A 24,093-nucleotide genomic window follows, 5' to 3' on the forward strand; every position below is an offset into this window, starting at 1 on the left:
GGTACGATACATTGCACAGCCAGGACACACAAATAACCGCTGCATCATTCATGCTACCATATAAATACATTGCTATCAGCCAGACATCTCCTGTTTACACAGAAGTTATCGAAGTTACAGGCATTCCACGTCCTTGTTCCATACGGAACGTGTAAATGCAGCCTTGCTGGCCTCACAAAAGATCAAACGAGCCGCCGTGCGGGCGTTTATTTGCTCATTGGCTGATCTTTTACACTGCCTCGTTTGCTCCTCTGCATCGCCCTGTGTAATAAGGGCTTAAGAATGCTCGTTATTAATTATCAGGCCTTGTTAAAGGACTTTAAGGGTCAGTTTACCTTGCCTGATATGGGGCTGTGCAGTCAGTGAAATCAGAGCTTGCTTGCAGTGCCCTCATAGGGAATGATAAATCATGGGTACAGCATGTTCATGTGGTCATTAACAAGCATTTTTATCCACCGCACATCTGTTTACACAGATGTGTGGCTGATAACGATAAATTTACAGACCGCACAAAAGGTCAGACCAGCCGACATGCAGGTGTTTATCGGCTGATCTTTTACAGAGCCCAATTATCGGCTGAATGATATTCCTAGGAACACTCGTTGCCAGTAATCAGCCCATGTAAAAGGGCCTCAACTGTGAGTTCACATGAGGCAGAGTTGTAGACATTTGTGACACTGGAATTCTGCCCTATACCTCATGTTAATAAGGTTAGTTTTGCTGCAGGTCCATTAATATAAGCAAGCTTCACTCACATAAATGGAACTTTAAAACAAACAAATCTGTAATAAACTCAGTCTTCCTAAGCTACCACTTTTTACCATGGTGCCCGAACCTTGGATAGCATGAAACACTGAAAAGTACCCTTATAACAGTCTATGATTCACTCTGAATGGCTGTGCTGGCCCTGACACTGGTCTCCCCATATGCACAAATAGGGATAAAGCTGTCAGTCAGGGGTTTTCCCATATTTAACAAAAAAAATTTACCTGGGACCTGCATTAAAAAAAAAAATCCATAAACCTGAACATACAGAAAGAGACCGCAGAGTTTATTGGTTATCTGCAGCAGCACAGGCACAGCAGCATTTCTATTGGGGGCAGTGCAGGAGTAACATGCTCAGTGGTGGGTATTGCTTTTTTATTATGCTGGTCTTAGCCTTCAGGTAATTTTGAAATATCAAAGAACTCCTTTAAATCAGAGATTATCTCTATTATTGAGCCATGGTGACAGTTAATGGGTGACGTAAGAAAACAAGCTACACTCACAACTTCCTTCATTAAATCTGAATAACTAAAAGTTTGTCCAGTCTGTTTTTCTCATCTAGAACCCATCTTCTTAATGCCCTGTAGGGTTCAGGTTTGTCTGTGATGCATGTTGATCAGAAATCCCCTTTCGTGGAAGGAGTTACTTTCCAGGCATCATGTGAGGGCAAGTCTTAAATGCTATGAAGCAACATGTAAATTACATCACACAAAGGGGAATTTGCTATTTATGAGTCAGTGAAGGCTTGGTGATAAGTGATGGAATGGAAACTATATTAGCATCCATTGTTTTTCAGGGACTGATAAATAATGTGGTCTGGAAGCCATATATTTTTCATAACTGGGACAGGTAGCTGTTTTTGGATTACAGTTTCAGTCATGGCTGAGAAAACTGGGTGATGACTAAAGATTTTATTCAAGTCCTGAAGGAAAAATACAACATAACTGGGCAGATCTGAGAGTCTGGGAAAGCTGGGTGATAGTCGTGAGGAAATGATTAAAGTGTATGAGAACCTTTTATTGCACAATGAGCGTGGTGGAGCCTTGTGATATGTATGGGAAAGTACCTCACCTGCCCCCTGGTGACTGATCCCCTCACCTTATCACTAACCGTTCCCTTCCATCCCCAGAGCAGTTTTACTGTAAGCTATACTTCCTGTTTTACTGGTTGCATGACATTCAAGCCTCTTACCTCACCTTCCCTCATACACACCAGTTACTAAAAGGAAGTTCTGGCTGTTAACTATTTGCTGTTCTGCATTGGGTGACATAGATACGCTGGCAGGTATCTCTAAACAGGAAGGAACTAGGGGGATCTCTGCTTAGGTTAGGGGCGGCAGCATAGGCTGGTCTTCTAAAATGATTCACCTCCCATTACATAAACCAGAATTTCTCTAGCACTATGGGATAGACACAACAATGAATCATTGGATTTGTCGTAGCAGATTGCAGTGCTGAGTCTGCTATAACCACCAGGATATTAACAAACCTTCCAGCACTTGATTTCCGGATCCCTTCAGCACTTTCAGGTCCTGGCAGCGTCAGGTAAGTAGCAAGTGCTCCTGTGAATTGAGATACTTACAAGTTGTTCTATAGTTATGTGGATTTAATGCCTTATTTGTAGATGTATGTATTAGGGTAAAGCACAAGCTGCAGTGTTGTAAGGGTTCATTTCCGATTGGCACCAGTGGGAGAATCCAGAACAAAACTCCCGAAGCAGCACTGGGGAAAATCAGCCGTAATGGTTGCTACCCAAATTTTCCAGAAACACCTATATAATATGGCTTGTGAACCTGCTTTCCCAGAGTCGTATGTAGCTAAGCAGATTTGCTATCCAGGAAACCCTTTTGGAGCTGTGATGGCAACCTGTTCCCTGTCTCTCTCATGTTCCCTAATTCTTTTTCTCTGTATCTGATACCTGGAGAGAGAGAAACACTTTAGGCCCATTCACAACACAGGCCCGGGGGCTAAGTCACCAGTATATGTGGGCATACTGGAATAAAAGTATTCTGATAAGTTTCAAGTCTTACCATAAGGCTTGTTCACATAGGGCATTTGTGTGCTATTTGGTGCCAGCTGGTACATTGTATAGACCTCTAATGCTTTCCTGTTACAATCTGATACAGCAGGTTAAGGCCCCATCATGTTTTAGGGCTATATTGTAAAATGTATACATCAAAGTACTGTCAAAAAGTACTTTGACGGATACCATAGCATATCCATCGACCAGTTACTATGTCTGTTTCCTGAAAATATATATTTTTTGGTGGTGCTACCCACAAAAAATGTAGGTTTGGTTCTATTAAAGTCAATGGGTACACTAAGGGCATCCTGCGATAAATACTTTTGACAGTTCTTTGATGTATTCTAGACTGTTGATGTAGCCTGAAAACATGTTCTAAATAGGGCTTTACCTGTTCCAATTCATTGTTACAGGAGACAACTGGGGATCTGTATAATGTGCCATATGGTACCAAATACTTTGTGTGAGCCAGCCTCATGGGAACGCTTGCACCCGACGAAAGGAATTCTTCAATTATTTTTGCTATACCATAAAGAAAACCAATAAAAGCTAAATCCACCAGCAAATCACTGTGTAACATTTAAAAGGGGTCAGTCATCTCAAACTCCTCTAGAAGGGGCTGCTGTGTTTTGTAGTTAGAGATTTCCATGATTGATCTTGCTCTACACTTAAGATAATTTTAAGGTGTACTTCCCCTTTAATTGTATCGTAGTGAATGATTTTCACCACCTTTTCTCACATAAGAAAAAGCTACAACCAGTATGGGAAATGTTATGGGACGATAGGAGCAATGATTCTCATTATGGATGTTTGGTATGGGTTATACCGTTAGGCCATGTTCCCACTAAACCTTTTTTATACATATTCATCAAAAAAAAAAAAAAAAGTCCCAGATAATCCCTTTAAGCTTTGCTTACATAAACATGGAAATTCCATTTAAGCTATTATGCAAAACATATGGATAACAAGTGTTTTGTACTTTCAGTCTCAGTTGTAGCGAGTGCATTTCATGATAGAATTTATGATTTTGCCTAAATTTCAACTTTACTGACTTTTTGTAGTTCTATTTGGGGCTGCTGATACAGAAAAGGTGACATGGCATGCTCCCTGACCAGAGGCAGCGTGTCTCCTCTGATTACCGACATCTCACCCAGAGTTCTGGACGATTTCTGCCGCTGCGTTGACAGCCTGAATGACTGGGAGTGGTTGCGCTTTGGTAAGAACGGTTCATATGTTTCATCCTAATGGTGCGTTTACACAGACAGATTTATCTGACAGATTTGTGAAGCCAAAGCCAGGAACAGACTATAACCAGTGAACAGCTCATAAAGGAATGACTGAGATTTCTCCTCTTTTGCAATCCATTCCTGGCTTTGGCTTCAAAAATCTGTCAGATAAATCTCTCTGTGTAAACGCACCCAAATTGTTAATAATTTGACATAATTTCACAACTAGTTTACAGCTAATGGAGAGTAACTTTGAAAGTATGTTGCTCTGTTTATTGCTATAGAGTTATTTTTATACATCCACATTGGTGTGTCATTAGATTATTACAAAGATTGATGAATATTTTAATTTAAACATTTTACAAAATGGTTGTATTATTACTATAGAAAATTTCAACATTTGCATTGGCCATAATAAGCTTTACTACAGATCCTGTCCTACAATCTGTATTGTGCTTATGCATTATGTTATACTCCAGAGCTGGAGTCACTATTCTGCTAGTGATTCCTAGAAACAGTCAGCTAAGTAACTATAGAATATCAAACAAATGTAAAGTGAAAGTGCCATGTGATAGTACTTACCAGGATCACCAGACCAAGATGTGTGCAGATACTGGACATGCTGGAAATGCTGTGAGGTTTTAGTTCTGAAACCAAATAGTGAGTGCAGGTAAGGAGAATAATGAGCAAACTATGACTATGTTCCCACACAGTATTTTTGCTCTTTATTTTTCAACCAAAACAAGGAGTGGATTGAAAACACAGAAAGGCTTTGTTCACACACTATTGAAATTGAGTGGATGGCAAATAATGGCCATTATTTTAAATAGGGATGAGCGAACTGAACCATAACAAACCAGAATCTGGTTAAAATAACAATAACAAATGAAATCACAAAATAGACCAGAATACAAGGGATTATTACTCCCATAATCCCTTGTATCCTGGTTTTCTGTGAATTTCAAGATGTGTGACATCACCCCTGTGAGAGTGAGACCTTAAGTTATGGTACTTTTACACGGTGCGATAATTCGCACGATTAACGATTTTGAATGAACGATGGTTTTTTTCTAACGATCAGCGTTTAGACGGAACGATATATCGTACGGAAAATTCGCTATGCGATCGTTTAGCGATCGTTTAAGCCTATCTCACACATAGGGGAAATCGTTGCAAGAATGTTTACACTGAACAATCTGCAAATTTTTTGCGAACGATCAACGATGATTTGTGAACATGTTGAAAGATTAAAATGAACGATTTTTTTGCTCGTCGTTTGATCATTCGCTGCGTTTACACGTACGATTATCGTTCGAATTTGACCGTTATCGTGCAAAAACGAACGATCAATCGTCCCGTGTAAAAGTACCATTAGTCTCCTCAGATAAACCTGGGTGCTGCCTAATCAAAAATGTAATGTGACAGCTGTCTATGAGTATTAACCAAGACACATGAAAGCAACTTCAGTGTTCAAGCTGATCTACTTTATTAAGTGAAAATCTCTCAGTTTATATCTTTACAAGAAAGCTTCAAAAAAGAAAATAGGAAAACCCCGTTTAGCCGCAACAAAAAAAGTAAAAAAAAAAAAAACAGTTAAAAAAAAGTCCCATCACTGTCCCAGCAAAAAAAAAAAAAAAAGTCCCATCACTGCACAGTTGTCTAGAAAAATGTTGGCGTCTCATTGGGATTCTTGATGTCCAAGACCGTGCACCCGAGTGCTGATGTCTGGTCCTTTAATTATGGCCAAGGGCAGTACATGTCTGTTACTGCCCATTGGGTCAACATCCTCCCAGAAGACATTCAGAAAGTTGGCCCATTCTTGCCACTGTCACCTCCCCTTTAGGGTGTTTTAGGGGGCCAGTTCTACACAAGTTCTGCCTCCACCAGCTTGCAACCTTCCACCGCTTTGACTGCAGTCCAACCTGCCCCAATGTCTTACCAACGATGTCAGGGCTGGCACTCTCAGGCTGTCCTCCATTTTGTGAGCCTGGGTGAACAAAGCCACAGTGGGCAGGAGCTTCCCTTGGACCATCAGGGAGGAGATATATGAATGGCTGACCCCATGTCAACTAACGGTGGGAAGTGTTGTAGCTGACAATGGGAGGAACATTGTCTCTGCAGTGCAGCAGGGAGTCATACACCTTGTATGGCACATGTGATAAACCTCATAGTGCACAGGTTTCTTCGAACATGTCCTGCCAATTGTTGATCCCTTTTGAGGACACGACTCTGTTTGTGAGCAGGCATGACTATGGGATCAACGACATCATCCCACTTGTCCGTGTTCTGGAAAGTGCGCTGAACAACATCATCAGCGAAGATTACCAGGCCACCACTCCAAGACTGAACATCCTCCTCCTCTGTCTGTTCTCAACCATACTGGCCTGGATGCAATCAAGTGGTGCTGCCTCCTCCAATAGTCTCTTCTCAACCATACACTCCTGGGTGCAATCAAGTGCTACTGCCTCCTCCTCCTCCTCCGTTAATTGTCTGTTCTCAACCATACTGGGTCCAATACAGTACTATTACTGCTGCTGGTTCCACTGTCAAATGTCTGTTTTCCACCCTACTGGGTCCAAGGAACTTGTCCTATGTACCGTGTAATCACTTACACCTTGGCTAATTTTTTTTCACTATTTTTGCACTTTGATTTTTTCCACTTTTTTCATTGTAATAGCAACTGCAACTAAACAAAACTATACCCTATTAGACTCCCACTATTGTAGCTGCAATTATTCAGCCGTTATAGCAAGGTTCGTTTTAGGTTCGGTTCGTATGAATCCGAACTTCATGAAACTTTTCAAAAGTTCGCTCATCCCTAATTTTAAAACATCCATCCACTCAATTTCAACAGTGTGTGAACATAGCCTTTCTGTGTTTTCAATCCACTCCTGGTTTAGGTTGAAAAATACAGACCAAAATACTGAGCAAGAACTGCAAATCTGCGCCATCAAATCTGCTGCAGATCCTGTATGTGTATACGCACCCTAATGTTCACACAACGTATGTTTAGCATATATCACTGCCATTGTTGCAGTTGGCAACAATGGCCGTGACTTATGCTAAACATACATTGTATTTGAATGAATGGAATCCGCCTCTACATAAATCCTCTGCGCGTCGGTGCGCACAGCCGAAAACGTACGCCACCTGAAAGGTGGAGAAGGTTTTCGGCATATCTTTGCGCTGAAAAAATGATAAATCGTAACGCCCCCTCCACACCCCCTCCCCGCCCCCCGGCGTACTCGGCGGAAAGTGCCGATATGCGAATATTTTATTCGCAAATCGGCCATTTGCGAATAAAAAAATACGCAACTCGGCACTTTCCGCCGAAAATCATCCGTACGCCGGGTGATACATGTTGCCCATAGTATACACTCCGGCCGGGATTCCATCCAGCCATACAAAACACAGACATGTCAGTTAACACAATGGAGCTTGCGGCCTGCATATTATTAAAACATAGGTTGAGTTTGTTGATAGGATTTATGTAAATGTTTAATTTATATTGAAAAGTTCTGCTTGCTGGTAATGAATGGGCACATCCTTGTTTACACCCAGAGGCTGAAAACCTGTACAGACAGCTGGGGGTTTATTACAACTGTCAGAACAAGAGACAGATTTGTGCCCTGACTAGAGATGAGCAAGTTTACAGTAATAGTGAATCGCTTCATTATCTCTGCAATCCGCTCTTCAGCCTCCTGCCTTATAACTCACTGCCGCTCCATAACGCTCCTCCCCGGGGGCTGGGAAAAGCTAGATCCAGTCCTGTGAAACTGGGAAAAGTTCCCCAGGACTGGATCCAGCTTTTCCCAGCACCCTGGGAGGAGCAGCACAAAGTGGCATTGAGTTAAAAGGCGGCCAGTTCGCTCATTTTCAGCCCTGACGTGTAAAAAGGGGTACTCCAGCAGGGGGGGGCATTTTTTTCCTGGGACCGGGGAGGAGGTGGCTGAGGGAAACGACATCCACTCACCTCCCCGGTTCCAGCGGTGGCTCCGGCATCGTGGCGCTCCGGTCCCCGACGGCTTCCTGGTGTCTGACGTTGGCCCGAGACGTGACGTCTCAGGTCCGCTCAGCCAGTCAGTGACGGAGGAGGGATCCGTTTCAAGTCCGCTCAGATCCCGCCTCTGTCACTGACTGGACCTGAGACGTATCGTCTCGGGCCCGCGTCAGACACCAGGAAGCAGCCGGGAACCAGGGACCGGAGCGCCGTGATGCGGGACCCGCCTCTGGAACCGAGGAGGTGAGTGGACGTTGTTTCCCTCAGCCACCTCCTCCCCGGTCCCAGGAAAAAAATGCTCCCCCGCTGGAGTACCCCTTTAAGGTCACAGAGGCTTGTCTGACCGGTTTTCAGTTACATTAAATGTGTTTACTTGTTTTATGTAAGTAAAGTTTTATTATTATATAATGTACTTTATGGGGGATTTTATCATTATGCACTTCTGGCATACGCTGTGAAAAAGGGGCAGGTGCGCTCCTTTTCCGTGGCACACGCCACAAGGCAGGGGGTGGCCTCCTCCCACTCCTGACTTATGAAGGTTTATGTCTAAAAACAGGAGTAAACCAGGCAAAAATCTACACCCGCTTCAGAGTAGATGTAGATTTTTGCGCAACGCCTGCACTGAGTTCAGGGAAGGCCAGCTGTACTAAGAGCCATGTAAATCCAGCCGGGTAAAGGGGGCGGGGCTTTATTTAAGATTGGCACACTCGTACGCCAGTCTTGATAAATAAAGTGTTTAGGCTTCACCATTTGTATTGTTGACAATAAATGTACTCCAAAAAAAATAACAATAATGTTTGTAATCAATGAAAACAAGCAGAGATTTATGGCATTGTATCCATCTATTTATAATACTTGACTGACTTTTTCTTTGTGATTAGCATCACATGTTATGAATGACCAAACCACTATACAACGTTTTTACATGAGGCGGAGAACGGGGGATTATGTCACCAGGGAGCTGCTTTGGAGCTGGGGGCAGAAGTTGGCCACTGTCCAGGACCTGGAGCTCATTCTTCAGAAGCTGGAGCTCTACCGGGCACTAGAAATTCTCCTACAGTGTAAGTCTTGCATCCTATTCAGTACCATTACAGAACTCTTAGAGGTGGTCACCCAGATTTCCTGCAACCCAGAATACCATATTAATTTGCATTGTCATACAGAGCTTAGATCTTCGCTCCTGGCTACATGTCTTGTACCATGAAAAACCGTAGAAAAGATGATCATGTGGCACTCAAATCTTCATGCATATTCTTTTATTTAATTCATAGTAACAAAACAACCTCAAGTGCTATACAGGTTACATGGCAGGTGCAGGTGTGCTGCACTAGACACTGTCTTGTACCATGTTGTCAGTGATAGCGTCAGTCTTAGGTGTATCTCTGGAATTATATTCAAGAATAAGGAAGTTTAGGATTTAATCCCCACAGTCGACATTTTGTGAGGATATAATAATATAAAAAGTGATATGTGTTATGGTAATAAACAGTGATGTCTTACACAGCTCCCTGCAGTCCCATGATGTCCCCTGTGACTGATGGAAGGAGAGGAACTCCGCAAGCTTCTGGAGGAACAGAAAGAAGCAGCAAGAACTGCAACAGTGTTACGGAAAAGGTGCCAGGTAATGACTATAGAGCCACATTATACTGACTATTATCTGGGTGGTCAGTCCTGGCTCACTGTTTCATCTCTGTTACAGAAATCAACTCGCAGTCACTCCCTTCACCACCTCCACCCCCATCAGAACTGGTGAGGTCCCTACGGATAGACTCCTATTGTGACCAGATATCCAGTGCAGATCAGGTACAGTATGTGTGTCTTTGTCACTTTTCACAAGTCGGTATGTTTTCATATCCACATAGGTATAATCTGGGTACCATTGTGTATTGTACACTCACCGGCCACTTTATTAGGTACACCATGCTAGTAACGGGTGGTCTTCTGCTGCTGTAGCCCATCTGCCTCAAAGTTGGACGTACTGTGCGTTCAGAGATGCTCCTCTGCCTACCTTGGTTGTAACGGTTGGCTATTTGAGTCACTGTTGCCTTTCTATCAGCTGGAACCAGTCTGCCCATTCTCCTCTGACCTCTGGCATCAACAAGACATTTCCGCCCACAGAACTGCCGCTCACTGGATGTTTTTTCTTTTTCGGACCATTCTCTGTAAACCCTAGAGATGGTTGTGCGTGAAAATCCCAGTAGATCAGCAGTTTCTGAAATACTCAGACCAGCCCTTCTGGCACCAACAACCATGCCATGTTCAAAGGCACTCAAATCACCTTTCTTCCCCATACTGATGCTCGGTTTGAACTGCAGGAGATTGTCTTGACCATGTCTACATGCCTAAATGCACTGAGTTGCCGCCATGTGATTGGCTGATTAGAAATTAAGTGGTAACGTGCAGTTGGACAGGTGTACCTAATAAAGTGGCCGGTGAGTGTATATGTAAAGCTGGTAAAAATTATATATCTTCTTGTATATAGTGATATAGTCCATGCTGGTATAACCTGGGCATCTTCTGGTATATAATTATATATGTACAGCTAGTATAAGTTGTACATCTTCTTGTATATAGTGATATGGACCATAATGGTATTACCTGAATGCTAACATTATTATCCTGTACTATGGAAGGTGCTCAGTATTCCACAGCAAGAGATCAGCTTGTCACTAAACACCACATGCCAGCACTGGACAAAACAACAACTGGAGGAAGCCACCAACAGATTCAGTGTGGACAGGAAAATATACAGTGGACAGTTTGCTGAAGTCTTCATTGGAAAGAAAGGAGACAATGTGTATGCAATAAAGAGGCTAAAGGAGGTGATTTATAAAATCATTGGATTCTGATTTAGTATACATTTCTCCTGCACAGAGGGTAACACTCATGTTCGTGCTTTCTCTAGGTGACCATAGAACAACTGGATAAGACAGATTTATTCTATGAAAAAGAAGCACAAATAGGTTTTCGGTAAGAAGCACTTATGATCTCAAAGGGAATGTTTTATCAGAAAATGTCCTATTGTTTATTGTTACCTGCTGATATCTCCCTATTGCACATGGGGCGCTGAGGATGAAAGTACAAGCTACCACCCCCAGAGCACTGATCCGCCCCCAGGCCTGCCAGCCCTTTTAATGATTATTATTATGCAAAAAGGTCTGCAGAGCCTCAGTTATGAGTCTCTAAACACGGGACTAGCCAGATATCTATACAGGGAAGAGCTTAAAAAAGGGATGGCTTCTGTACAGAGACCACCAAAACCACCATATTAAGTGGCCACTTCAGTCAATATCCAACTCAATGATGATATGACCAGGGAAATACCAAAGCAATGTATCCATCCACAGATAGCTGCTTCAAAGGTGTTGCCCCCCATCAGTGTGGAGCAGGATTCTGGGAGCAATGATTATTAGTTGAGCAGGCCAGCCAGATCGGTGCTCTTGAGGTGGTAGCCTCAGCCCCCAGTGCTTCATATGGCCTTACTAGACACTGGATTAAACGAAGACAGCACAAAAGCTACTTCAGCGATCTGTGTGCTCATATGGCTTATTAGGTTTAATATTTTTATTAGGTTATTGATCACCACTCTGCTGGTGTATATATAAATATAGTATTGTATACATATACTATATATTTATACATCTACATTATAGCTATATACACCAGCCAGACCACTGTCAAAGAAGAGAGGAAAAGAGCAGCACATCAGGAGAAGGAGACAAGTTTGCTACATAAATGTATTTGCTAAAATATTTAACTTTATGAGTCCTACAAGTTAAACTAGAAAGACAAAGACTTAAGAGGGGACTATGCCTTTAAACCTAAAACTAAGCTGTGACTTTTAGATATATTTTTTTGTCTGTGATGATAAGAAGGAAGCTGAAAAGTGATTTGTACAGAATTACCTCTCTTAGGTCATATTAACGTTTCTCATTCATTGTCAGTGGAACAGTCTCTGTCAATTGGTGCCTATGTCTGCGGGGGTTACATCTCCTTTAGGCTGGGTTCACACTACGTATATTTCAGTCAGTATTGTGGTCCTCATATTGCAACCAAAACCAGGAGTGGATTAAAAACACAGAAAGGCTCTGTTCACACAATGGTGAAATTGAGTGGATGGCCGTCATATAACAGTAAATAATTGCCATTATTTCAATATAACAGCCGTTGTTTTAAAATAACAGCAAATATTTGCCATTAAATGGCGGCCATCCACTCAATTTCAACATTGTGTGAACAGATCCTTTCTGTGTTTTTAATCCACTCCTGGTTTTGGTTGCAATATGAGGACCACAATACTGACTGAAATATACATAGTGTGAACCCAGCCTTAAAGTGTTACTGTCGTTTGGGAAAACATTTGACATGTCATAAAGATATGTCAAAAGTTTTGATCGGTCTGGGTCAGAGTGTTCAGACCCATACCGAGCGGGAAGAAGACCGTGCTGCAGTGTGTCTTTTCCCTGCTCTGTGTAAGAAAAAAAAGAGTCAGGCTCCATAGTCTTATATTTTTCTAACACAGAGCAGGGAGAGGACGCACTGTGGCGCTTCCTCTTCCACTCATTCTCCCGATTGTTACGGGTCTGTACTCTCAGACTCAGACATGTCAAAGGTTTTCCCAAACAACAGTGACACTTTAAAGTGATCAAGCAGCTTTTATATAAAGAATAATCACTGTATAATGAAAACTTCTGAAACTTTCTACCAAACTTTGGAGGAAATTTACTAAGACTGGCATTGTATATGTGAGATTTAAACTGATGTGTGATGAATAATATGCAACAAATTTATTGGGAGGTATACGCCTCTTAAATAAACTTGGCCGATCTTGGACCGTCAGCTGTTCCTTACAACTCACTATATACAGTACATGTAGCTGAGCTCAGTAGATTTAGTCATAACTCTAACGTGTATAGACACGAATACTCGGGATACATGTCAGTACATGAGTTTGGAAAGTCTTACCTTGCATTTTGATGTACAGATGTCACCATCCAAATCTGCTGAAGCTGCTCGGTTTCTGTGTGGAGACCAGACATCAGTACCTTGTCCACCAGTTCATGAAAAACGGATCCCTGGATGTTGCTTTACAGAAAGTGAGTCTTACCCTTATTGTCTCTCCAAACAGTTAAGAAAGCTTGATCTCAATTTTCTTCTCTACAGAGGACGATTTTATTTCTTTTATTATGGGCTCACATGTAAGTGCAGTACCATAAGCATGCATGCTGCATGTTCTCCCTGTGAATACTTAGACATTTCCTTACCTACATGCCGTCACACCTACTGTGTGATCGGCATGAACTAGAAAACACGCTGTTTACGAGCTGTTCTTGTTATCATATGACATCCATCATATGGCAGTAATAACAGCTTTCCCTAAACTCTACAACTCATTCAGCACAATTCTGCACTGATATACAGGATATTGTGTAGGATAGGTGATAACTGGCTGATAAGCGGTGGTACAACCACTGGGGACCCCCCTTGCTCAAGTGGAGATCAATTGTCTTGTAAGTAAATGGAGAAGGAGCATGCTTGCCTCCACCCCATTATCCTTCTATGGAACCTTTAAAAATAGCCCAGAACAGCTGAGTACAAGCATGAGAGCTTCCATTCCATTTAACTTGGGGACGAGGGTCCTCTTTTCTTGTGACCAGTGGGTATCCCAGCTGCTAGACTCCCACTAATCAGCTTGTTATTACATCTCCTCTGGATAAAAGGTAGCTTATTGGGATAACCCAGTCAATGGGAATTTAGCCAAAGGAGAAAATCTTCTTTAGCAGATCAACATTCCTGGGGTGATAGCAGCTCTATGGCTGTCTACATGAAGTCTGCAGCTCCTTCCTGTATGTTCTTGTCTGTTTCCTCTGTGCTCTTCCCCTAGTCAATGAATTTACTGACAACTTAATAGAATTTCCATTATGAGATAATGTCTATTTTCCTGAATTTCACTCACTAGACCCCTTAACAGATGGGAACCTGGAAATACTTAATGCTAGAACAATTTCCATAAATATAAATGTCCCTTTATTGCTTAGCTCTATATGTTTCTGTGCTTGTCTTTTAAAGGGTATGATCACTTCAGTTTACCATGTTATGATATGTCCACACTATGGAATCCCGGCAGATCACCCGCCAAACTGGCATAATCTGGCAAACCATAGAATGAAGCCTATGGGACCAACGGAGATGTGCGTGTCCGTGAGCTGCGGAATCCATGGTGGGTGATCCGCCGGGATTGCGTAGTCTGGACATACCCTTACAGCATATATAAATAATCTATATAAAAAGTGTCACTTTGTAGATACATGGCATTATTTGTTACACTGATCCTGAGTAACACTTTGTATTATACTTCAGAGCAGACCTCTTATACATATATCACATTACATATCTTGTATTGATCCTGAGTTACATTTTTTGTTGTGTTTCAGAGCTGCATTGACTATTCTCCAGGGCTGCAAACTTGGGGTCAAGCAAACCTCTAACATCTTAGCTGAGCTGCTACACTGTGGAGTGGAAGTTAGTTTTTCCCACCTTAGATGCACTTCACAACATTCACCAGAACTTACAGTAACATTTACAGTACAGTAATACAGTAACAGTACTGGCAGTATAGTGAGGTCTGCTCTGACAGAAAACACATGATCAGTATAGGATATAAAATGTAAGGTAGACTACTAGCAGAATAGTGAGCCAGGTGTATCAAGCTGCCAGTGAGTGCAGCTCTGGAGTATAGTACACGCTCAGTACAGTAATGTCATGTATTTAGAAGTGATTTGGTTTTTATGTAAATGTATTCTGTATTAAATTATTATATCCTGTACATTTTTAAGGTGGGAACTTGTGTTCTTGGCTGGGAGAGTAGACTTGCTATTGCTGATGGTCTGTTACAAGGTGTTGCCCACTTGCATGATGCTGGGATTTTTCATGGAAACATCAAGAGGTGAGACCAGTGTGTCTGTGCGGAAACTATCCAAGTATCGCTTCATCTCGCAGTAACCACATGTGCCGCACTAACCATTCTCTTACTTCCTTAACTCCACACAGTACTGTAGCATGGTGTAAACATCCTCCTTAAATGACGGACATTAGAAGCCCAATACGTCTTACATCCTATGTGCCGAATATTGCTTCCTCTTTTATAGTTCCTGCAGAATTAGACATGTTAGTGTTAATATATGGCTGTATGAAGCACAGAACTTTGAACTTGTGCACATGAATAATAAACTATAAGAACTAGCAGTGCTGCTATTGGTTTTCCATAAAAATCACTGCATATGCACCATGATAACCAGACTGCTGTAGTTGTAGAGTTGTAGTTTGACTGCATTTGAAGAGCCACAGAATGGAGATAATTTATATAGGATCTCAGATCCTTCCATTAATCTGTTGTTGTCTTGACTTTCCTAGTTCCAACATCTTCCTCAACGAGGATTTCACTGCAAAGTTGGGCCATGCAGGGACCCGATTCTGTCCTGACCGATCAGCAAATTACACGAATGTGAAAACCTACGAGCTACAAAGGTTCCAGCCTTACCTGCCTGATAGCTACCTGAGGAGCGGTCAGCTGACTGCACAGACAGACATCTTCTCCTGTGGTGTAGTAAGTACAAAGAATATCAACAAGTAAAAAGCAGCATATGCTGGCCGGCTCCTGGTCTATGTTTAAATAAATAAATAATTCATTAAATATATTATTTTAAGTTCAATATCTCTGCTTACTGTCACTGAATTGGAAAATAAAAATCCCATACAGACAAAACCTGCAGGTTATGAGAATGTTGTGTGCTGCTAATGTGTTTAGGTCACAGAATTGTATAGACTGGATGCAACTGTAACGAACCCTTAGCTGTGAGAAGTGTTCAGTCTGTACCTATGCTACAGATCCTGAAAATGGGACAAGGGTAACAGGACCTCTTGTCTCTGTTGTAATGGACTGTAGAAGGGTCAAGCAGCTTGTGAAGGTTTTACCTTTGCTATAGTGCAATATTTTAGTCAATTGCTAATACTTTGCAGCTTATTATAATCATTGGGTGATCATTGGCTGATCAGATGTTCTTCCATCTAACTTTAATAATCCTATATCATGTTTTAGGTTTTAGCAGAACTTCTTACAGGACTAAAGCCTGTTGACAAGGACAGAGATCCCATCTACCTGGTAAGAATATACATAGTGATGTGTACAGGCTTTAGTTCTGATTCTTCTCTGGATTTAACTTATGACATACCTACTGTCCTCTCCAGAAAGATCTTATACTGACTGAGGTGGAGCAGATGAAAGTAAAACTGGAGTCCAACAGCCGTAGAACGGAGTCTGTGGATCTTCTGTGTGCAAGAGAAATTGCCCAAAAATACAGAGACAAAAGACTTAGCCGACTGGAAATAAGTTCTGCGATCCATTGGGCTTCTGCGGTCTGCCTGTGTCTGACCAAAAAGAGAACTTCATTAACAGAGGTAACTTGTGATATATATGCAATATTGCTGTCTTCAGCCATTTAGCAATGCCAACATGACTCCTTTATCAAAAAAAGTCTCTACCACATTTCCTTTGGCTCTTCATGTTTCTAATAAGTAAGAATGAATGGAAATCCAGGCACATTATACTTGAAAACATCATGCCCCTAGTCCATAAGTCTGGCGGACCATTAGTGAACATAGAGTTTAGCCACTGTTACAGGCAGTTATATTAACCCTTAATTTTTCTTCTATTGAACAACAGGTCATAAGTATGATGAAAAAAGCTCAAGAGTCATTCACAGCCTCTGTTGAGGAATCCCAAGAGGAGATGTCTAGTGTAAACATCCCAGAGGAAAGTGATGAATCCTTGTCAATAGGCTATGTCCAAGGAGAAGCAGTAGAGCTGCCTAGTAGTTCCACCAAGGGTGCAGCATATTACCCACCTCGAAATGAGGTGTTCAAAAGGAGTCCGTGTGAACTGGATGAATCTGGAAGCTTTAGCTTCTATCCTGGTGACAGCTGGTATGGGACTGAACTGTCTTCTCAGGCTGGGGCGTTGTCTGCTGGACATCAAGCCAACACATGTACCCCAAAAAAGACCTTTCCCCAAACTATGTTAAATTCACCAACAGGTAATTTACAATATCTCTCTCTATCTAACTAATATATATCTCATATAGAACTATACTATCAAAATCAGTGGGTTTAGCTGACATGTCATTTGTATGGGTATTCCCATCTAGGATAGAGGATAACAAGCTGATTAGTGGGAGGCCAACTACTGGGACCCCCATCAATCCTAAGAAGAGAGACAAAATTGTCTCTAGTAGTAATGCACGATGCACCGAAATATCCATACTACTATTGATACTAGGTGGCGAAAATTGTTTTGATACCAGAATTCCCTAGTTTAGATACTTTATGTTAAGCTGCACTGCAATAGCGTGTCTTAGCATACTGCAGAACACATAGCGGTGGCAAAATGAAAGCCTGCCATGTTCTCTGTGTGTAGCCCATCCATCCCTTATTTGTTCAGTCCACCTGCTCACAGCACTGCTAACTTCATATAGCCTGCACTGGGTGATCACTCCAAGGCGGTTATTTAAAGCAAATGTACCATTTAGATAATTGGAAAAGAATATTCATACCACCTTGCAGGCACGTACATATCGGTGGCATGGTCCTTTTATTAAACCACCAATATACACTTATTACAGGAAATATACATAAATTGCTTTTTTCCCTGCATCCCTTACTACTGCATCAAGGCTTTACTTCCTGGATAAAATGGTGATGTCACGCCTAAATGCCACAGCTGTGCAGGCTGTGGCTGCTGGAGAGGATAATGGCAGAGGGATGCTCAGTGTCCCTCCAGTGCGCTGCGTCCCTCAGTGTCCCCCTGGCATCATCCTCTCCAGCAGCCACAGCCCGCACAGCTCTGGGAGTCGGGTCGTGACATCACCATGTTATCCAGGAAGTGAAGCCTTGATGCAGTAGTAAGTGCAGGGAAAAAAGCACTTTATATGCATTTCCCGTAATAAGTGTATATTGGTGATTTGTATAACTTTGGGGGGGCAATACAATACTTTAATAAAAAAAATGTGGTGCTGTTTTTAGAAGAAAGCCATTATATTTTTCTAATCCTGGATTATCCCTTTAAGGCTATAAAGATCATAGGTGACAGGCATTTTATATGCTGACCCTGCATACCTCATGAGATATGGCTATATTACAGTGGTTTATGTTATGTGGGTATGTATAACCCAGACTACAAAATAATTTGTGGTCAATGAAAAGTCATGCAATAATTTCTCCATAGTAATGCACAAAGTTGCACAGTTTGTGAAAAAAAAATCTTTTGCAACCTCAGAAAGTGCTAAAGCTTTTGCCAAGCGTAGTTCCTATCTAACAAGGTTCTAAAATATCCAGTGTTTTTTGTTATTGGAAATCAACAGCGAGAAGCTGATAAAAATGGAAATAATACTTTTTTATTTTTTTTCCACCTCACTTACCAGAAAGCAATGAGCCATCTTGGGGAATTGAAGTAAATGAAGCAAAACTGAAGCTAATGGAGGAGATTAAACTGTACGCAGACGAGAAGGTGGACAGCTCGGTTCTGTTTGAGTCAGCTTGAGTTCAGTGTATCTGTCACCTGAATGCACAGACATTTTGAAGGCTGAGAATGTGATGAACTTTTAGTTGTTGCAGGTGACAGATACACCTTTAGGCAGGGTTCACACTATGTACAAAACGCGGCTGTATGTCATAACAACGGCCGTAGTTTGCGCCATTACAGTAGTTTGCGTTATTACATAGGTTTTCAGGGCAAATGGAAAATTTCATATGCTGCTTGTTTGTACATTAGTACAATAAATGAGTGCATACTTACCCTCCCCTACACCTCCTCTGATCCCACTATCAGATCTTCTGGTTCTAGCTGCTCTTCTGCTCTGCCAGCTTCCAATGATATCCTGCACCCTGCTCAGCCAGTCACAGAGCTAAAAAGAAAGTGGGACGCCATTGGAAGCAGGAAACCAAAGGCTTTAACTGCGGGAACAGTAAGAGCTTTCTGGGGTAAGCACTTTGTTATTGTACTAATGCATGGGGAGGTAATACATGAAGTTTTACATTTGCTTGGAAAATTGCTTTAAGGGTAGCTTCACACGTACCGTATTGCAGCTGATTTTCTGCTGCGGATCCGCAGCAGACTTGCTTAAATGAATGAGCACAGCATTAAATCTGCACTGTAAAATCCGCTGCAGATCTGCAGCTGATTTTACAGTGCGATTTAATGCTGTGTTTATTCATTTAGTCAAATGACAAATGCAGATCCGCAGCAGATTTGATCTAAATAACTGAACCCAGCATCAAATCTGCTGCAGATCCTGTACGTGTGAACACACTCCAAAGAAGCAGTTCACAAAAATTATTTGACACGTATACTCACTGCAGCTGATCGGTGTCCTGCGGTGCGGCTTCGTTCCGGTCCTGTGGCGCTGTTTAAATCCGGCGCACGCTCACTTCCGCCTCTGCTGTGACTCCTCTTCTGTCTCCTGTGATTATACGCCGGAACTCACGTGCTTCAATGCATTCTCTATGCACTTCCGGCATTCAATCACAGGACAGAGAAGAGGAGTCACTGCAGAGGCTGAAGTGAGCGCGCCAGAATGAAGCAGCGCTGCGGGACAACGATCAGCTGTGGTGAGTATATGTGCCAGCGCCTACCAGGGGGGGGGAATAATAACTGCTTCTTTAACACTACTACAGTACCCTCTGGGGACCAGCTTCAACTACCTCAGCAGAGACTACCTCTAAGTCAGTTATGTTCTGAGAATAGGTCATTGGTCATTTGTCATGTCTGAGCATGGATGTACATACAGGAGTGAGCAGTGCTGTTGGTTCAAATATTCCTCCCTATCTTGGCTGGACATTAAAGGAGATGTCCAGGGGGCCGACATTTTTCTGAAAACAGCCCAGGAGGAGCAGGCTGAACATAACAACAGGCATCTACCTCCCCGAATCCAGCGTGGGGGTCCACTGTCCCTCCTCTCTGGTTCCCAGTCCCCCAGCAGCTTCCTGGTCTAAACGGGGACCCGAGTAGTGATGTGTCAGGCCCGATCAGCCAGTTAGCGGCAGTAGCGGGATCCCGCCTCGGCCGCTGACTGGCTGAGCGAGTCTGACACGTCACTTGTCCCCCCTGTTTCTTGTGGTCTAGAGCAAAAGATAGTGGGGACCGACGGAGGGATAACCCGCAAGCGCTTTCTTTTCTAGAGCTACGATGTATGACTTTAGTTATTGCCTTATACTTACCCTCTTTTTTTTTTTTTTTACTCTGCCTGATTGTGCTACTGCCCTTGTAGGTTTGTTTGGGGTGTGCCTGTCCCCTCTGTTTGGCTCCTTTCTGTCCGAAAATTTTGTTGTTAAAGAGTTTATTGAAAAAAACAAAAAACAAAAAAAAAACTACTTTTGACATGTCATAGAAACATGTCAAAAGTTTTGATCGGTCCAGGTCTGAGTGTTCAGACACGTACCGATTGTCATGTGATATCGGTCGGGCTCCAGGCAATCAGATGGAACCCGACTGATCACGTGACACAGAGTTGGGAGAGGACTGTGCTTAGCGCGTTCTTCTTCCGGCTCATTCTCTCTATCTGTACCGGACCAATCAAAACTTTTGACAAGTCAAAAAGTTTTTACAAACGACAGTGACACTTGAATAGCAGCCCACCTGGATTTTAGCCATGTGACCAGCAATGAACAGACTTGGCATTTTGCATCACTTCCACACTGCAGCATTATCTTTCAGAATTTTTTATATAAATATAATATTTACTTTAAGTAATAATGTATATAATTGTCAATTTTATAAATTGTATGAAATAAAACTGATCAGATACATTAGAACTGTGTCTTTCATTACGTTATCAGTCTCTAAATGTCACAACCTTTCACTAGTTTCGTGCTGCACAAACCACAGGCAGTATGAAAAGCTGAATAACTCCCTTATCACAATGATACCTGAGTCACTGTGAGAGGCTGTGCCGTTTCACATTAAAGGGGTAGTTAAGAAAAAAAAATTCTTTCAAATCAACTAGTGCCAGAAAGTGGCAGAGATTTGTAATTTACTTATATTAAAAACTCTCCAGTCTTCCAGTAGTTATCAGCTGCTGTATGTCCTTCAGTAAGTGGTATATTCTTTCCAGTCTGACACAGTGCTCTCTGCTGCCACCTCTATCCATGTCAGGAACTGTCCAGAACCTCACCTGCTCTTCAGACTGGAAAGAATACCACTTCCTGCAGGACACACAGCAGCTGATAAGTACTGAAAGACTTGCGATTCTTAATAGAAGTAAATTACAAATCCCTGGCACTTTCTGGCACCAGTTAATTTGAAAGATTTTTTTTTTGCTGAACTATCCCTTTAATTATAGTTGTACCTTTGGCTCAGAGTCATCAGGGTGTTTCCTGGTGCTGATTGACAGATCTCTCCCTAACTCAGTATATGGAGGGATCGGTTAATCAGAGCTGAGTACTGCCCCAATGACTAAAGTCCTTTTTCCAGATGAAGATAGAACTATAATTCCTCTGAAATGGCACGTGTTTTATGCTGCCTGTGGTTTGGGCAACATGAAGCTAGTGACAGGTTTACTAGACTATTTTCCGATTACATATGTCAATGAAGAGGGGGTAGATACGAGTGCAGCCACCATGCCAAAAGAGTGGCCTGGCGGTAAACATCTGGCAATTGTACTTAGATTACAAGCGCCTGTGAGCAGGGCCGAAATACCTGGAGCAGCACCCTCTCTCCTCATGTTTGACTTGATGGTTACATATGTATTTTTGTAATGTCTAATTTTGTCTGTGTATTTAGCTCTAACATTGTAAAGTGCTGCAGAATTTGTTGGCACCATATCCCTAAAAATAAAAAAAAGTACTGTTATTACACTAGAATACCTTGTATTTCATCAATACAACATATCCAACCAAAGCATGTCTTAGGGTGGGTTCACACGTACCGAAATCACAGCAAGATCCACTGCGATTCTGGCACTGTCAGTTTGATTAGGTTTACATACTCGGAGAATGTAAATCGCAATCCCCTCAACCCGCCGTGGCCTGTCCGCCATTCTGGCCTGCTTCTGTGGCTCTTGGTGTCAGGGAGCTGGGAGCCACTGAAGCAGGCCAGAATGGCGGACAGGTAAAGTATTCACTGGGCCGCTGTGTGAGCACAAAGAAAAGACAGTGTAGAGACAGGAGGGAAAGCGGCACCTGTAAGTGGACAAGACATCACATGTGACAAAAACAGTTAACCCATTAGCTCCTTCAGCCGAGCTTCACATACTGCATACAAGACAGAGCAGCACCTAGTGGGGAAAACACTAACTACAAGGAATACTTCATCCCCAACTGTGTAAAGCGAAGGGAGTTACCTTACTCAGGGTGCAATAAGACTTAGCGGCCCGTACCGGGTCACTACATAGCAGTCATAGCCATACCTACCAACCGTCCCGGATCAAGCGGGACAGTACCGATTTCGGGGTCATGTCCCGCTTCCCAAAACATACCTGGCCCTTTAATTTCAAGTGCTCCTGATGAGCGCTCGCAGATGCGGGGCTGTGATTAGCTCCCTCTTGTGGCCGGAAGCTGCATTCTGCCTCCGGTCACAAGAGGTCTCTCTCATCCCCTGCGTTCCGGCGCGGAGCAGGAGAGTCAAGAGGAAGGAGACGCTGGAGGGCTGAAGCACAGAACTTCAGTGAGTATGTGGTGGGGGGAGGCTAGCTGACAGGGAAGGTGTTGATCATGGGGAAGGGGGGTCTTCATCACTCTGCTGTCTGACTTCTATGCATTCCGACTGGGGTCGGAGGGGGGAGGCGTGCAGTCAGACAGCAGAGTGATCAGCAGTGTATCAGGCCCAGATTACCAGTCGGAGGGGGGGGTCACTGACTGACACTAAAGGCCATCTGACACTCAGCAGCTGTGGCCTTCAGTATCATTCAGTGGCCGCTGACAGGGTCAGATGCTCTGTCCCTTTCAGAGCCCTGAGCAGGCAGCTTACATGCCACACAGCTCCCAGCCCCCGAAGCTCTTATCTCCAGCCCTGCGGCACTGGCATTCATCTTCTCCCCCTGCTTATCTTCTCCCCTGCTTATCTTCTCCACGCTGCTGATGACGTCACATGTCGGGGACAAGCAGGAGTGAAGAGAGTGCAGGGGCCGCAGGACTGGAGATAGGAGCTGCGGGGGCTGCGAGCTGTGTGTGAGGCTGTGCACATAGCCACTACTGCTGAGAAATCCACTGCTGTGCTGCCATGTGAGTATCCTTTTTTATTTTTCTGGTAGACAGAGAGGCTTTACTTAGATAAACTATCTATCTATCTCCTATCTATCTGTCCGTCCGTCTATCTATCTCTGTCTGTATCTCCTATCTATCTATCTATCTAATAGATAGGAGATAGATAGATAGATAGATAGATAGATAGACAGACAGACATAACAAATGTCAGCAGCACAAGCCATGATGTTGGTGCCAGCAAATTAAATCCTGACCAGAGATAGATGTCTATACCATACAGATACTTCATGGCACTCCAACTTCTATGTTGCAAAAGAAGTGTTTATTCCATCAACGTGCAAAGCATTAACAAATAGTGCAGCACAGCAAACAGTCACAAACGCGACATTTCAGCGAGTCAGTCACCATTTTGAAGCGTGAAAATGGCGATCGACTTGCCGAAACGTCACGTTTATGACTGATTTAGGGATGTGTCTTTGGGTGTGGTTAGGGGCGTGTCCATGTCCCTCTTTCCTCTCAGCCAAAGTTGGGAGGTATGCATAGGTCTACTTCTCTGACACACAGCTCCAAAACTTCAGCACAGACAATACCTGAAAAAAGCTGTGTTCCTGCAGTCACCAGCAGAGGGAGCTCTCTGCATACTATGATCATTGACCCTGCAGGGAACTACTATGTATGACCTCCACCATTGGCTCAGTGTTATAGCATAGGTAAATTATAATGGCTGCTTACACATAGGAGCAGGCCTGGAGCTCATTGTATGCTGCAACGCTGTAGCAAAAAGATAACCGTTATAGATCAGCAACCAATCAGGTTTCAGGGGCGCGG

General features: G+C 42.9%; 1 protein-coding gene and 1 long non-coding RNA gene across 2 annotated transcripts; one reads left to right on the forward strand and one right to left on the reverse strand.

Moving 5' to 3' along the window:
* The first annotated feature begins 1,534 nt into the window (after window positions 1-1,534).
* Window positions 1,535-21,051, forward strand: IRAK2 (interleukin 1 receptor associated kinase 2). Its single transcript, XM_069966663.1, has 14 exons — window positions 1,535-2,309; window positions 3,849-4,003; window positions 8,895-9,074; window positions 9,518-9,634; window positions 9,713-9,816; window positions 10,647-10,835; window positions 10,919-10,983; window positions 12,998-13,109; window positions 14,850-14,959; window positions 15,427-15,619; window positions 16,112-16,174; window positions 16,261-16,470; window positions 16,736-17,105; window positions 18,489-21,051. Exons 2-14 carry the CDS (start codon window positions 3,883-3,885, stop codon window positions 18,605-18,607), a joined length of 1,953 nt encoding a protein of 650 aa, XP_069822764.1. The 5' UTR covers window positions 1,535-2,309; window positions 3,849-3,882; the 3' UTR covers window positions 18,608-21,051.
* LOC138788614 (uncharacterized) lies at window positions 13,830-24,069 on the reverse strand. The gene is made up of 4 exons (XR_011362624.1): window positions 23,998-24,069; window positions 16,245-16,440; window positions 15,554-15,609; window positions 13,830-15,164 (listed from the first exon to the last, which is right to left on the reverse strand). It is a non-coding gene; the product is annotated as an uncharacterized lncRNA (long non-coding RNA).
* Window positions 24,070-24,093: the final 24 nt, after the last annotated feature.

The sequence above is a fragment of the Dendropsophus ebraccatus genome, chromosome 4 (genome assembly GCF_027789765.1).
Source record: "Dendropsophus ebraccatus isolate aDenEbr1 chromosome 4, aDenEbr1.pat, whole genome shotgun sequence".
NCBI lineage: Eukaryota > Metazoa > Chordata > Amphibia > Anura > Hylidae > Dendropsophus > Dendropsophus ebraccatus.